The sequence below is a fragment of the Ptychodera flava genome, chromosome 17, assembly GCF_041260155.1.
Source record: "Ptychodera flava strain L36383 chromosome 17, AS_Pfla_20210202, whole genome shotgun sequence".
NCBI lineage: Eukaryota > Metazoa > Hemichordata > Enteropneusta > Ptychoderidae > Ptychodera > Ptychodera flava.
Window position 1 is genome coordinate 7719404 of NC_091944.1, and position 13510 is coordinate 7732913.

The 13510-nt window shown below is 38.7% G+C and overlaps 1 protein-coding gene across 1 annotated transcript; it reads right to left on the reverse strand.

The window, feature by feature from the left end:
• Nucleotides 1–4465: 4465 nt before the first annotated feature.
• LOC139115293 (lectin BRA-3-like) lies at nt 4466–9524 on the reverse strand. Its single transcript, XM_070677305.1, has 6 exons — nt 9466–9524; nt 8127–8206; nt 7655–7667; nt 5796–6201; nt 5196–5275; nt 4466–4633 (listed from the first exon to the last, which is right to left on the reverse strand). The coding sequence occupies exons 2-6, from the start codon at nt 8190–8192 to the stop codon at nt 4605–4607; spliced, it is 594 nt and encodes a 197-aa protein (XP_070533406.1). The 5' UTR covers nt 8193–8206; nt 9466–9524; the 3' UTR covers nt 4466–4604.
• Between the last annotated feature and the right edge of the window lie 3986 nt (nt 9525–13510).

The window sequence follows — 13510 nt, forward strand, 5'->3', positions numbered from 1 at the left end:
AATTCGACGTAGGGTCAAAGCACATTAGTCCTTCTCAATAATACTCCAACATTTTTACCTCTTACCGATGAAAAGTCGAGAAATCAGCAAGTTTTTCAGCGTATCTGGACGTCTCTTACATTTCAGATTTAAAAGGCGAGGCAGTGTATTGAGTCACGTGGGCGCTTTTCAAATCGAACCAATAGCAGAGCTCGCCAAAATGCACCCAGCAAGCATCGAGAGCGGTAAAATTCGATGTAGGGTCAGAGCCCGTACTGAACGAATGGGCCCAGCGTGAAAACCCGGAGGCAACGTAAGTTTCTCACATCTTTGGAAAGAACGATCTCTTGCTGCGGGTGAACTGGAACTGTTAAAGTTACCAGAATTTCGTATGCAGACGCACGCAGACAGTGTCACCCATAGTCTTCCAAAGACGTGAGAAACTTACGTTACTGCCGGGTTTCACGCTGGGCCATTCGTTCAGTACGGGCTCTGACCTACATCGAATTTTACCGCTCTCGATGCTTGCTGGTGCATTTTGGCGAGCTCTGCTATTGGTTCGATTTGAAAAGCGCCCACGTGACTCAATACACTGCCTCGCCTTTTAAATCTGAAATGTAAGAGACGCCCAGATACGCTGAAAAACTTGCTGATTTCTCGACTTTTCATCGGTAAGAGGTAAAAATGTTGGAGTATTATTGAGAAGGACTAATGTGCTTTGACCCTACGTCGAATTTTACCGATTTCGATGCATGCTAGGTGCATTTTTGGCGATCGAAAAAAAGTGTGTGGCAATGAAGTGACACCCTTGGGTAATGTTAGGCTGTATTGAATTTGCAACGCACATGTATAGTTAGGCAGCAACGCACATGTATAGTTAGGCTGTATTGAATTTGCAACGCACATGTATAGTTAGGCTGTATTGAATTTGCGACGCACATGTATAGTTAGGCTGTGTTGAAATTTGCAGCGCATACTTTGTTCTTTTCTGCAAATAGTATCAACAACGACAACAACAATAACAACAACAATAACAACAAATTTACTGAGTCCAAATATATGTTTATTTATCTTCATTTTAAATATTTAATCATCATCATCGTCATCATCGGAGATTGGACCCCCTATGCTGTGACAAAGTCTACCTAATATCAAAACGTGAACACTCATCCCTGCCAAGTCCCGCATTGGGTTCAGGCACATCGTACCGCTGCGGAGATTATATACAGCACAATCACAACTTTTCAATAAATGGCATGGGTTAAGTCTACTGTTTTGTTAAATCTTCAGGTAAAATCTCTGCATTTTCACGAGTGTTTGCATTGTAGACCTGCAAGACACGGAGATTGACAGCGACGTAGAGAGAGAGAGAGATAGATAGAGCGACAGAAGCTGGTGTACACAGGCATTGAGAGATAGGGCAACAGCGGTTGCAAGGTACATGTAAATGTGGAATGCAAAAAAATACAGTAATCCAGCAGGAAGAATCAGTTTTAATCACTGCAATGGTGTTATAAGTCATGTTATGTCACGATCTTAATTAATTCATACTGAAACGGGAATCAGAGATGAAAATTTAAAATAAAATATTCAATAGAGATTAAGGTGAATGATTAGATATCCTCCTCCGACAAATTGTGTAGAGCCGATCATAGATTAGAGATGAACAATCACTGAGAGTGGATGAGGGCCATGCAGATGTGCCATGCAAATTTAGTAACAAAAGATAACCAAGGGGTTGTCTCATCAAATTTCTTTGTAAGTAAGACTGGTTTGTTGGTTAATATGTGCGTTGGTAATCACAATTCTTTTGAAACCATGGTGATAATAACAATTGTTTACAACAACCTGTCCATATCGCCATCAAAGAAAGCTAGTAATTATGTGCCTTCATTTCAACTCTAAAATGGCGCAAGTAACAAAGTTTTTTTTCTTAGCCTCTACGCACTTTATTTTTCAAATGTCGGTGGAACCATTCTTGAGTTCAAAGTTTATTCACTTTCATGCGCAGTGCTTTTGTTACCTCACCAAGATACAGTGCATTTCACCTAGGTACCGCAACTCAGCGTACGAGACGGACACAATCCACGTACAGAACACACGATTAGCTTGGGTATCACGGACACATTTCAAAGTCACCGACTCGTCGATTTATTACAGTAAACCAGCATGGGACAGCCGCTCTGTCTAGACTGAGAGATACACTTGATCTACAATGTATGGCTTTTTAGTTCATTTCTGTTGAGAATACCTTCACCTCTTGAACTCTTAGCTGAAATTGTACAAGAAAAAGTTACATTGTAGATCAAGTCTGGTCAACTGTTTATCTCTCAGTCTAGACAGCGGCTGCCCCATGCTGGTTTACTGTAATAAATCGACGTGTCGGTGGCTTTGAAATGTGTCCGTGATAACCAAGCTAATTGTGTGTTTCATACGTGGATTGTGTCCGTCTCATACGCTGAGTTGCGGTACCTAGGTGAAACGCACTGTAGTTTGTATACAAGTAAGTTGGCGTTGCCTTTTTGCCTTTTTTTCGCAAGAGTGGACACATGATAGTTGGCAATCGACCTCAAACTCCCATATATGGCTAAAGCAACCCTGAACGGCAGAATATTTCCGTCTTCTTCCAGGAAATTCCAATAAATTATCATTCGTTTTGTAAACCCATCATAGAGAAAGATAGATAGAGTGGCAACGGGTATTGTTTAAGGCGTGAAGCGGTTACGTAACCCATCCATGTTCGCCTCGCCTCAGGTTGCTCTCGCCTCTCTTTTCCGAAGAGTGCCGACCATGAATCCTTCGGTAGTTTTCGGATTTTCGCCAATTGTTAAGCGAAAGTATGTTCGGCAAAGTTTGTGTTGTTGTTGTCGTGTGGTGCTGAGCAGAATTGATGTGCTGGCGAAAACGGGAGTGTTTTGAGCTTCAGGAAAACGAGTTTTACCGTTTTAAAAATTCCTCTCATATTTTTATGAATATATAATGAGTGTGTTTGAACCAAATTTGAAAGTCTTTTATCGATACAGTCGGTTTTACTCAATGGTTACGGTCAGTCGTACCCTCTTTTACACGTGCGTCAAGGAAGGACATGTTATGAAACTGCTGCCGTGTTATGTTTTGATTGGCGTGAAGCAGTTTTCTGGCCTGAAAGCTCACAAAGTAACTATGGTTGCTACGCGACTGGCAGTACGATGCCATCTCGTCGTATTTTTGCATAATCTCGTGTAATCATCAACCACAAACAAAGCCTCCAAAAGTTTAACACCTTTGAAGCTCATTTTTAATATGAAAAGCCAATAGTCTACCGAGACGACCATGGAACAAAAGGCATGCAAGTGTTGCTACTCAGCCTATGTTACTCTGTGCCACAATGCAGCTGCCAAGCGGGTCAACTTATCGAATGGAAAACCGTACAACCTGCACAGGTTGCTAGACTTTAAGTAATGAGTTTTCCAACCTTCAACCATGATCGTTTAGCTTTCGCTTGATATTTAAAAGATTTGTGAGAAAACAATGTTTTATTCTCCGATGGAATTGTAGAGTGAACTTACATTGAGGGCGCACTTGTCAGAAGTAGTCGCTTGGTTGGTAGCAGCACAAGCCACTCTTATATTGTCATAAAATACTGGTTCTTGACAAAAATCGATAAAACATTGTCTTTATGTATGTTTTTAGTTTGCTAGCGACAATTTACCGGTGTTTTAGACCCGGAGAAACATGGTGCTAAAGTATTTGCCGAAAAACGCTTTGGCGGATTGCTGTGAGCTTCAATTTCTTATATCTTTTAATTGAGAGGTAAATATCAGTGGGGAAGTATCCTAAATCAATGTTCACATTCCGTCTTTCTGAAAGAGGGTGTTTGCTTTCTTCATTCGTTGTCTATTTCCAAAGTAACTATCGACAAAAGAAACTGTAACCTCTTTCTGACATGAAAGTCAGCTCAAAATATATTGCATGCATCTTTTAGCCGACACTGTCAAAGGTGTGCGCCAAAATAAGAAATAGATGCACTTTGATAGTTGAGCAAGCTCTCACTGTCTAATAGGTTCGTGCGTAGACTTGCTCCAAGTCTGCGGGCATATAAATAACAAGACAGAATGACCTGAAGGCGATTACGTAGATCGTGGGGTGAACGCGATGACCCACAGTCAGTAGTAACTGCAGTCTCGACTTCCAGACCTCGGTCGCTTCGCTCTTGCATAATAATCATAGAAAAGTACGCAGCAAGAGTTGAGGGTATGACTTAGCTTCGAGTGGCGAAGCCTCGGTCGCTTCGCTCCACGACATGTCTGTTCCTACCGCCAGCGGCACACTTCACCTTGATGTGCGTCAGCGAAGTGAACGAGGTCTGAAAAATGAGACTTTAGTAACTGCTGCCGAGAAAAACCGAGCGACTGGAGGCAAGTCCAGGTCGTACGTTTAAAAATGTATTTTTACATTTTCTGACTTAACCGTTTTCGAAATACAACCACGCGTGAACAACAACGTGTTTGCTTTAATGACTCTTTATTTCAGAGAAAACATCTTTATCACGGCAATCTCTAATATAGCAGCAGTAAGATTAGACTGACATATTCTCAACACTAGCACAGATAGGGCCACAACGTATCATGTGTTTCATGCGGTTTCTAAAAGCCCGAAGAATGGCAATGGGGATCTGAAACAAAGAAACAAAATAAGTGGAGATTAAAACTCAAGGCATGTGTATGTGTGCGTCTCTTCTAACTTGTTTTACAAATTTACGCAACAAAACACTATGCAACTAATCCCAAGTCTTCAGTGAAATATGGTATGAGGGAAAGATGCAAATCAGTTCGTCGCCTCAAAGAGGCAGTATAAGCTTGTATTCTCCTCTATTTTGAAATAACAATTTGCCCGAGGTTTTGGTATTTAACTACCTTTAATGTGATCGTTTCAACTAATACTCTCTGCACACTAATACTCTCTGCACAGATCATTTGAAAAATAAGACAGTTAGAAAATCGAAAAGTTTCGTCTTCCAACAAGGATCTTAAGATTTAATAGCACAAGGGCTGTTTTATGATATAATAAGATGTGATACTAGCGAGTGATGTCCAAGTTTTCTGGTTTACAACGATCGTTGGTGAATGTATTTGAACCGAACATGATTTATAAAATCTACTCTATCCAAAGACATATATCCACCGTTGCTCACATCAAATGACATGAATAACACATATTAATTATATTGTGCATACCTGGAATTTCACAAACAATGCCCTTTGGTCGGTAGTTACAGTACTCATCGTCCCAAAGACCTTTGTTATTGTTCCTGAACCTGTTGACATTAATAGATACGGTAAAATTTTTGGACGGATGAGCTCCGCCTTAAGGTATAATACAAGATATCAAGTGAAGATACAAAAACAGACAGACAGACAGACAGACAGACAGCAGACAGACTGTTTATGGACAGACAGACAGGCGGACAATGGAAATCGATCGTTCATCATATTATAGTATAAAACCACACTCTCTGTAAAATCTATTGTAATACCAGTATTTCAAATGAATAATAAGATATACATACTGCTACGTGACAGATACCTGAGTACCTACTATTCAGTCGATGAAAAACAAAAGTATCGTTTCTGGTTTAATTGTAAGCATTCCTAATTTTGAACTTGCCGGGAATAGAAACGACAACGGCGAATTAATGTTAGTTTTGAGCGAGAATCGATGTCAGTGAAAATGGTTATCATAAGAATGTTTTGCTTTTAGTCATTGAATAGTCTTGACATCAGTTGTAAGATAGCTTTTACCATTCTTTTGAACTTTAATGTCTGACGTATTCTTACCAGAGTTGTACGCAATCTTGTCCATCGTCGTCTCTCTTTGTGTTGTTGTTTGGTTCGCCTGGTGCCCAGTTGCGGTAGTCGAAGGGGCAATGGGCTCTCCCGTCGCTCCAGATGTATTCACCCTCCACTAAGGCGTCGCTTAGGCCGATCCAGAAGCCGTAGACGGTAATGCATGGGCTTTTATCTAGGTCATTGTCGAGGATATGATCTCTGATTGCAGAGTCGATCTTTGCGTTACGCAATGATGCAAGGCGACCTGCTGGCCCGCCAGGCTGTACTGAAAGGGTGCTACAAAACTCAGCTGCTCTCTGTTGGTAAGGCTCGTCAGTGTCGTCTTGTTGACAGTAGATTTCATACACCATGCAATCGCAAAATCCCTTTTCACAGTCTTCAAGAGTGAATCTGCCTGTAAAGAGTACATGTGATAGCAGTGACATTATAGCTCTTGAAAGCGTCATGATTTAGAAGCCATAAAATTCTGATTCATACAGTTTTTTGATATGTATACAACTACTAACCCTTTGAGTGCTGCAATTTTTCCCACCATAACTTTAGTGCAACATTTTATTAAATTTTATGAATTTTTCAGTCATTATTTTGATAATTTTGGACCAAATGGAAATCACATTTCCTTGGCTACAGTGCTTCATCAACATTTTGGCAAAAATCTGAAAAAATATGACTGAGGTATATTCTGTAAATGTGACAAAAATTGACACTCTCTACATAACAACTTTCTATATCGCGAAAGTTGACTGGCATGATAACAAAATTAGGAAACTTCCAAAGAATTTAAAGTATGTGAATTTTATTTGATTTATAAACTCTACCGCTTTCTGGGTGATATTAGTACGATATTAGTACGCTACCCTCAAAATGATTAACTTTTAGCCATAAACGTGTCTTATGAAGTGCGGGGACATTACTAGTAGATGAAGTGGACTAAAATGTTATAAGTCGTACAAATAACATTTTAAATCATGATAAGGGGCAAAAGACTGGCTATCATACCATATGGTTAATACTTCAGTAAAGTTTTCATTTGTAACAAGATTACAGTTAAGGTATATTATACCTACAAGCATAAGTGGGTGCTCAAACAATACAGCATAACTCATAACGCATTCATTCGCACAAACAGTACAGCTACATGCTTTTGTCATGTCACTGAACACCCGAGTTCAATAGAGATTTAAACTCCATTTTCTGTGTAACCTACTCTTTCAAAATAAATATGTTATACACTCCTTTACCATAATTATGTAAATGTGGAAATCACGCGACATATTTCGATACATTAGTCCTCAGATAAGTTGGATGTACAAAACGTGCTTGTATCGAATGTCGCGTGCATGGTAAGTTGTTGATGTCGTTGCGGGCCTCATAGTCATCATTGACTGACAGTGAACCTGAACTATTTTCAACTTGTAAACTTCGACTTTAAAAATAATAAAATTTCAGAGGAAATACTGTTCTTACACCATTATGCATACAAAATTCGATAAACCGCATAACAGTGATTCAAAATCAATGCGCCATTCGATGATGAAAATCTTTCTATTTTTTAAACAGATTTTCATCTAACATGAAAATAAAGCATATAATTGTCATTATATGTAAACCCAAAAATTTTGAGAGCAAACTATGAAAGAGAGGCATGCAATAAAAACACTATAGCCTAAACAAGGGACCCTCGAGGCAGGAGACCCGGGATTTGCCCTTCTTACGTCGAGCAAATGATTACATACCCTCGGACACATAGTCTGGGCACATGTTTGGGCTATAATATATTACAAGCAATTCAGCTAGGCTAATAATGTTATCATGGAACTTTTTTATTTGTAACCAGGATTACTTACTTGCAGGAGCTGGCTGCTCATGGGAGATAAAAAAAACCGGAAAGACTTTAATTAGGCGATTACCCGTTTATCAAGAATGCAAAGTATACTGCGGTACCCTTTAGGTCCACGGAATCGTGGATTTCGTGGTATGCAGCTGAACCAGTAACGTCATGCTTGATTTTAGCAATTCGCAAAATCGACATCCTACTGTGACAAATAAAACTCTACATTATGACGCATTTTTCAGTTTCACGAAGCGTATTCTTTAGACAGTCTCTTCCAACTTTACGAAGTACGCATTTTTGGTCAGTGACACATTGTATACTTACTACCGCGAAGGGGAAAAACATTGTTTGCGGCTTTTTAAAGCAAAGCGAGAATCACTATAATACTGGTAAAGAGTAGACACAAATTTGCGTTAATCGTAAACTAGAGCGGTTTTCTCAAAACAAAAATAATTGAGTAGGCGATGCAAACTTTGTGTACTCACCACCGTATAGTAAGCAGAGCACGTCGCCACACAGGCAAAGAAGATGACAGCAAATTTGCAAATCATGTTTGTTGTGATATCTGAAGACAAATTTGACAGAGCGGCGTCAATATAAGTAAAAATATACATTTAATGTTTGACACGGTGAATGGTGACAGTACAATAACAGTGAATTTCTGTGAAAATACGCTTTTGAACAACAGCTTCTAGCACGTGCACTACAAATCATGGTACGCTTAGCAGACGGTCTGAAAGAGTTTCCAGTCTGCTCCTTATTGCGCGGCGCAGTGTACGACATGGCATTCTGAAAAGCTATACTTTCCACATTTCTTGTCAAATTCAACTAGGAAAGGTGTAATAGGAAGGTTATTCAAAAAATACCAACATATAAGTATCGTAAGCTGTGGTATTGTCGTCGACGCTACGAGTCTCTGTATACGATAATCCTGGTATTCAGTAAATAACCCTTATATTCATGCAACGCCGAGAGGAAAAATAAACTGAATATAATGCTTTCCAAAAATCTCTAGCAAAGACAAATCGTTTCAATGTCTGTTTTTAATATCGAGAAACAGTTAATTGTTTGCTTGTTGCTAGCTAGACTTTATGTACAATTCTATGGAAATAAAGTTGATTTAGTTAATACAATGTATTAAAATAATCGCGACTGTTTTTGTAATGCTTCTTGTTTTTTGTTGGCTTATATTCCTTTTTTTCTTTGTGGTGGAATTAGCTAGAGTCCAGAGATACTTTCTGCCGATCGCGTTCACTCAGCGCATGCGCAAATGCAAAAACACAAAAACAAAACAACATGTTCACCGCATAATACTGCGGTTATCTCAGTTAAAGTTTTCACATAAAAGTAACATTAACGCGTTATAGCTTGCTGAAAGGGCTTCAGTTTACATAAGCAACGACTTAAAGGCATACAGACACCTGAAATCTAAATATGCCCATATATGGTCAAAGGGACGTTCCTTGGTATTCAAAATGCCCATGTGAGGGCGCTGTTTTTAAAAAGCGGCCAACCGCTTAAAACCTTTGATTGGTTAGATTTTCTCTTTCCATGGTAACTGTGGCAAAATTGGAACAGGTTACAGTATACCTTTAAACTTCCATAGTTAATGGCATACAGAAGGGAAGGTTCAGGCTAAATTCTGGATAAAAAAAATTAGTTTGGAGATTCAATATTTTGAGCTCGTAGTCCACTCCAGGAAACTGACAAAGCAAGGCACTGCTGAGCAGATGAAATGTTCACTGCATCAGAAGATAACAGTTTTAAAAAGAGTATCTCCCAGACAATATTAACAAACGATAAAAAAGTTACAGGTTTACTTACCAGTCACAGCAGTTGCACAGTGGTAGAGTTGGTCCGAAGTGATGTTCCTTGCTGCTCGTCGCACCGCTTATATAGCCAAAAGGGGCGGGGCGTAACCGACTCTTCGTCAGTCAAAAATGACAAATTGATAAGGGCTGAGTTTACATTTTTTCCTTAAAATTAAACAATTATTGTCTAAAATAGTTTTAACTTCAAAACTATCATACTGAACATCTGTTCCAGACTTTGTCTATAAATCTTGTCGTCCGAGTTCCTATAAACAATTCAAAATGTTTCCACATTTTGTCAAATCACTTTCTTCTCCGGAAAGGAATACGTTGAGATGAAAATTTGGTATGTAATCATCAATTCGTAATAGCTACTAATTTTAACATTTTTGCAAAGTAACACTTAACATGAAGATAATCCTCAAATAAAGTAACTTGTATGTTCTGTGCTCTGTAAAACTGATGGTCCATTTCTAACAAAAAACGTTTAGCATTAAACGTTCAAGTAAATGATTTTGTGGTAGCCTTTGCGTGGTTATATATATATATATAGAGAGAGAGAGAGAGAGAGAGAGAGAGAGAGAGAGAGAGAGAGAGAGAGAAGGAGAGTGAGAGAGAGAGAGAGAGAGAGAGAGAGAGAGAGAGAGAGGAGATGCGTGGTTATATATATATATAAATAGAGAGAGAGAGAGAGAGAGAGAGAGAGAGAGAGAGAGAGAGAGAGAGAGAGAGAGAGAGAGAGAGATAAGATATATATGTGTGTATGTGTGTGTGTAGTGGGGTAGTAGGTGAGGGGTGGGGTGTGGTCCCGGGGTTTGCAGGTGCACGTGTATATGCCATTGACGGACAGACACACCGATGGAAATTAGGGCAGGTACAAAACCAGAAGGTCGGTAGACAGAGAGGCAGATGTTACTGTTTCCCCAATACTGCAAATGCTGGCGTCATTTAAATATTTACATAAATAGTTCTGACACAGCAATTTTCCAATAAAATGTCATAGTTTTTCGGTGTTACGTGCTTTAAGGGATCATGAGACTTCAATTACATTTACACACTAAAAAAATTCAAAGTTTGTAGTATTGATGAATCGTGTCTGTTTTACAATACTTTAATACTAAGGAAACATAAATTGGTGTTTTCTGATACTTTCCATGTATGAAGTGCACCCTTCGTTTCTTTTCTTGATGATATCAACGGTCCATCTGACTACCTTGATACTGCCATCCTTCGCATCTTGGCTTTTCTACAAAATAATACTCATTCCTTCTTCGAATTCATTGCGTAATTGATAGTGCGTGCCAGGTTTAATTGTCTGCTTAAATTTACCTGTGTGGAGGGACTGTGCACGTAGTACTACGTGCATCCTTTTTGCTTCAGCTTTGTGGAGGGATCACGGATAAAATTACGACGAATTAGCTGGCTCGCTGTTGAATCACATTTTCCCACATCTGTATATGTGGTCGAGTTGTCTTCATCCCCGACTACTTTTCAATTAAAGTTTGTACACAGTAGGCTGCGAGTTCGAATCCAGAAATTACTGAATTCTCACGTGGACCAGCGCCCTCTTTGTTGTGCAAAAGCAACTGATATGTGCTATCGTTGTTTGTTGATCTTAGCTTGACTGTCGACAGTCCCTTGCGCTTTATCTCTCCCTTATTGGTGTAATCTCTCGCACATACGACGATCGCGATGGGGGGAATTGCAAGAGAAGGCATTACGAAAGCATACATTAACACAATGAATGCTTTCGTAGTGCCTCGCTGCGCGTGCGACCACCCCCCCCCCTCCCGCACCGTCGTACGTTCGAGAGACAACACCAAGGATAGACAGAAAAGGCACAAGGGACTGTCGACAGTCTAAATAGTAGCTTGAGTGGCATAATTGGAATTGATTCTAGCTGTTATTTATTTAACATAAATGATTATGTCTTTTGTTCAAAAACGAATAATACTGACAGAGTAATTGTATATCTGGCAATTATAATTTTGAAAACAATTTTCTATGCATACCCGTGAAGCAAACACGATTAATGTGCGTGTTTCGAAATGATTGATCAGTTTAAATCACTTTGTTAAGTAGCTTTTTCGCAGCTAAATCTTTGGACGTACTTCAAAAATTGTTGTCACTGTACCCCAGCAATATAATACAGAAACTAAGTCTGAGTCAAATTATTCAGTGTTTTGATCAATTATATCAAGATGATATTTTGCATGGTGTCAATTATCAGTTTTTACGGTGTGGTACTGGCGCCATGACAGCTAATCCAACTCGTACATATCACGTCGCAGTACATAATATCACAATCACAGTACTATCACATAAGTACATAATTTATAGTCCAATTACCAAAAATAAACGAACCGTGTTATCATATTACCGTACGATCGAACTCTGCATGTTTGAACAAAAATTGATGTAATGGTACAGAACAATACGGCTCGCACTCAAATGAACGACGTTTATTTACAGCTACTTAAGTGGCCGTGGATTTCACCAAAAATTGACCGTTTAAAGCGGCAAATTCAGTAAATTGTCAAAATGTCCCGTATAGGTTCCATTTCACTAAATTACCCTGTCGTTTGATCAGTGTCTCTATCTATACCTCGCTGCCTCGTTCTTCGTATGTTCATATGCACATATGATATGTTGCTGCATGCTTCTATGTTTGTTTGGTTGTTTGTTTGTTTCCTCCCGGAGATTTTTTAATTTGTCCCATCTGTCTCTGTTAGTTTTGATAGTCAGCGATTTCTTTGTACTAATTGGCCATACATTACAAACACAAGATGATGTTCCGGGTGGTTTGATAAATATCGAATGTAGCTCTTTTAAATATATGAATGAAAAAAATTGGAATGAGTGCAATGCCGTTTGGCGTTTGTTTGATAGACAAAGTGATGCATATGTTTTTTTGTTAGATCTGGGTTTCACTCGACATCATTATTTGCAAACTAAATTGTATACCCTTATTGAGCGTGTGCTTAAAAGTTTTGCGCAGCCAGAACGTCTTTACTTAATATTGAAGCTGCCATGAGGAAGCACTATATGAAGAACCAGATCCCACTTACTGCCTTCTTTATATATGAAATACTTTGTAAGATGTAGATGTGCTCAGTGCAATGGAAGCGAAACAAATTCTTTTACGAATAAACACACAGACAAAATACAACGTACTTATGATAATGTTGCAATTTGCAGCAATTACAAAACATCAACGTTAATATCTGAGGAGGTTGGCATTTCATGGCCATGCTGTGACTATCAGTCAAAATATCAACAATTCCAGTGACTCTGTTAATCTCTCTACCTGGCAGATCTTTGTAAAAACTATGTTATGTGATACCTATACTTATTAGGTCGCCTTGTTTAGAACACATTTTTAATGAGTCCTTGTTGCTAGGTGCACAATCTACTGGGAGTTGATGATGTTCGTGAAAGCTCTACAGACCTATACCTGTGATTTATTTTAGGCGGTCTCGCTCAAAATTAAAAACACTTTCAGAAATTGTATTTCACTAGAGTTTAAAGTATCGTATTGAATATTTATTTCATCAGATAAAAAAATCAAACGACACAAAATCAAAGTCAAAAGGTCTACAATCTGATGGAGTCACGGAAAATAGTTCTCTCTGAAATAGTGTAGTCTGTGGAGCCGGTAAATAGACATTGTAACTGACAAAATGCGTATCTGTGTAAGGTATTGATGTTCACAGTACAAGGGATGCGAAATGAGTACATGGAAATCACCTAATAGTTGAAAAAATATACACAAACTTTGACTTTGGTGATAAATAACTATATAAACAATGCGTAAGAGGAGAAAATCTACACCATCTTAGTACATAGAAGTTTAAAAACGCATGTTTCAATAGAAAATACAATATAGAGTAGAAAGTAATACACGACAAACAAAGTACTTGAGAAATGTCCACAATACCAACAACTATTCAAAAACCAAATAACTTTTTAATATTTTCTTAAATGAATTGTCTTCGCCTGATATTTATCATTTGGATAGACAGAGAACTCCAGCTATTTGTTGTTGAGTTTATATGTGA

What these genes read in the sequence shown, in the direction of transcription:
- LOC139115293 (XM_070677305.1), bottom strand. Translation starts at nt 8,192, where the DNA reads ATGATTTGCAAATTTGCTGTCATCTTCTTTGCCTGTGTGGCGACGTGC. An exon ending in CAAGATTGCGTACAACTCTG is followed by an intron (nt 5,276 to 5,795) that starts GTAAGAATACGT and finishes TAATGTCAACAG; the next exon opens with GTTCAGGAACAATAACAAAG. An exon ending in CATTGTTTGTGAAATTCCAG is followed by an intron (nt 4,634 to 5,195) that starts GTATGCACAATA and finishes TCTTTGTTTCAG; the next exon opens with ATCCCCATTGCCATTCTTCG.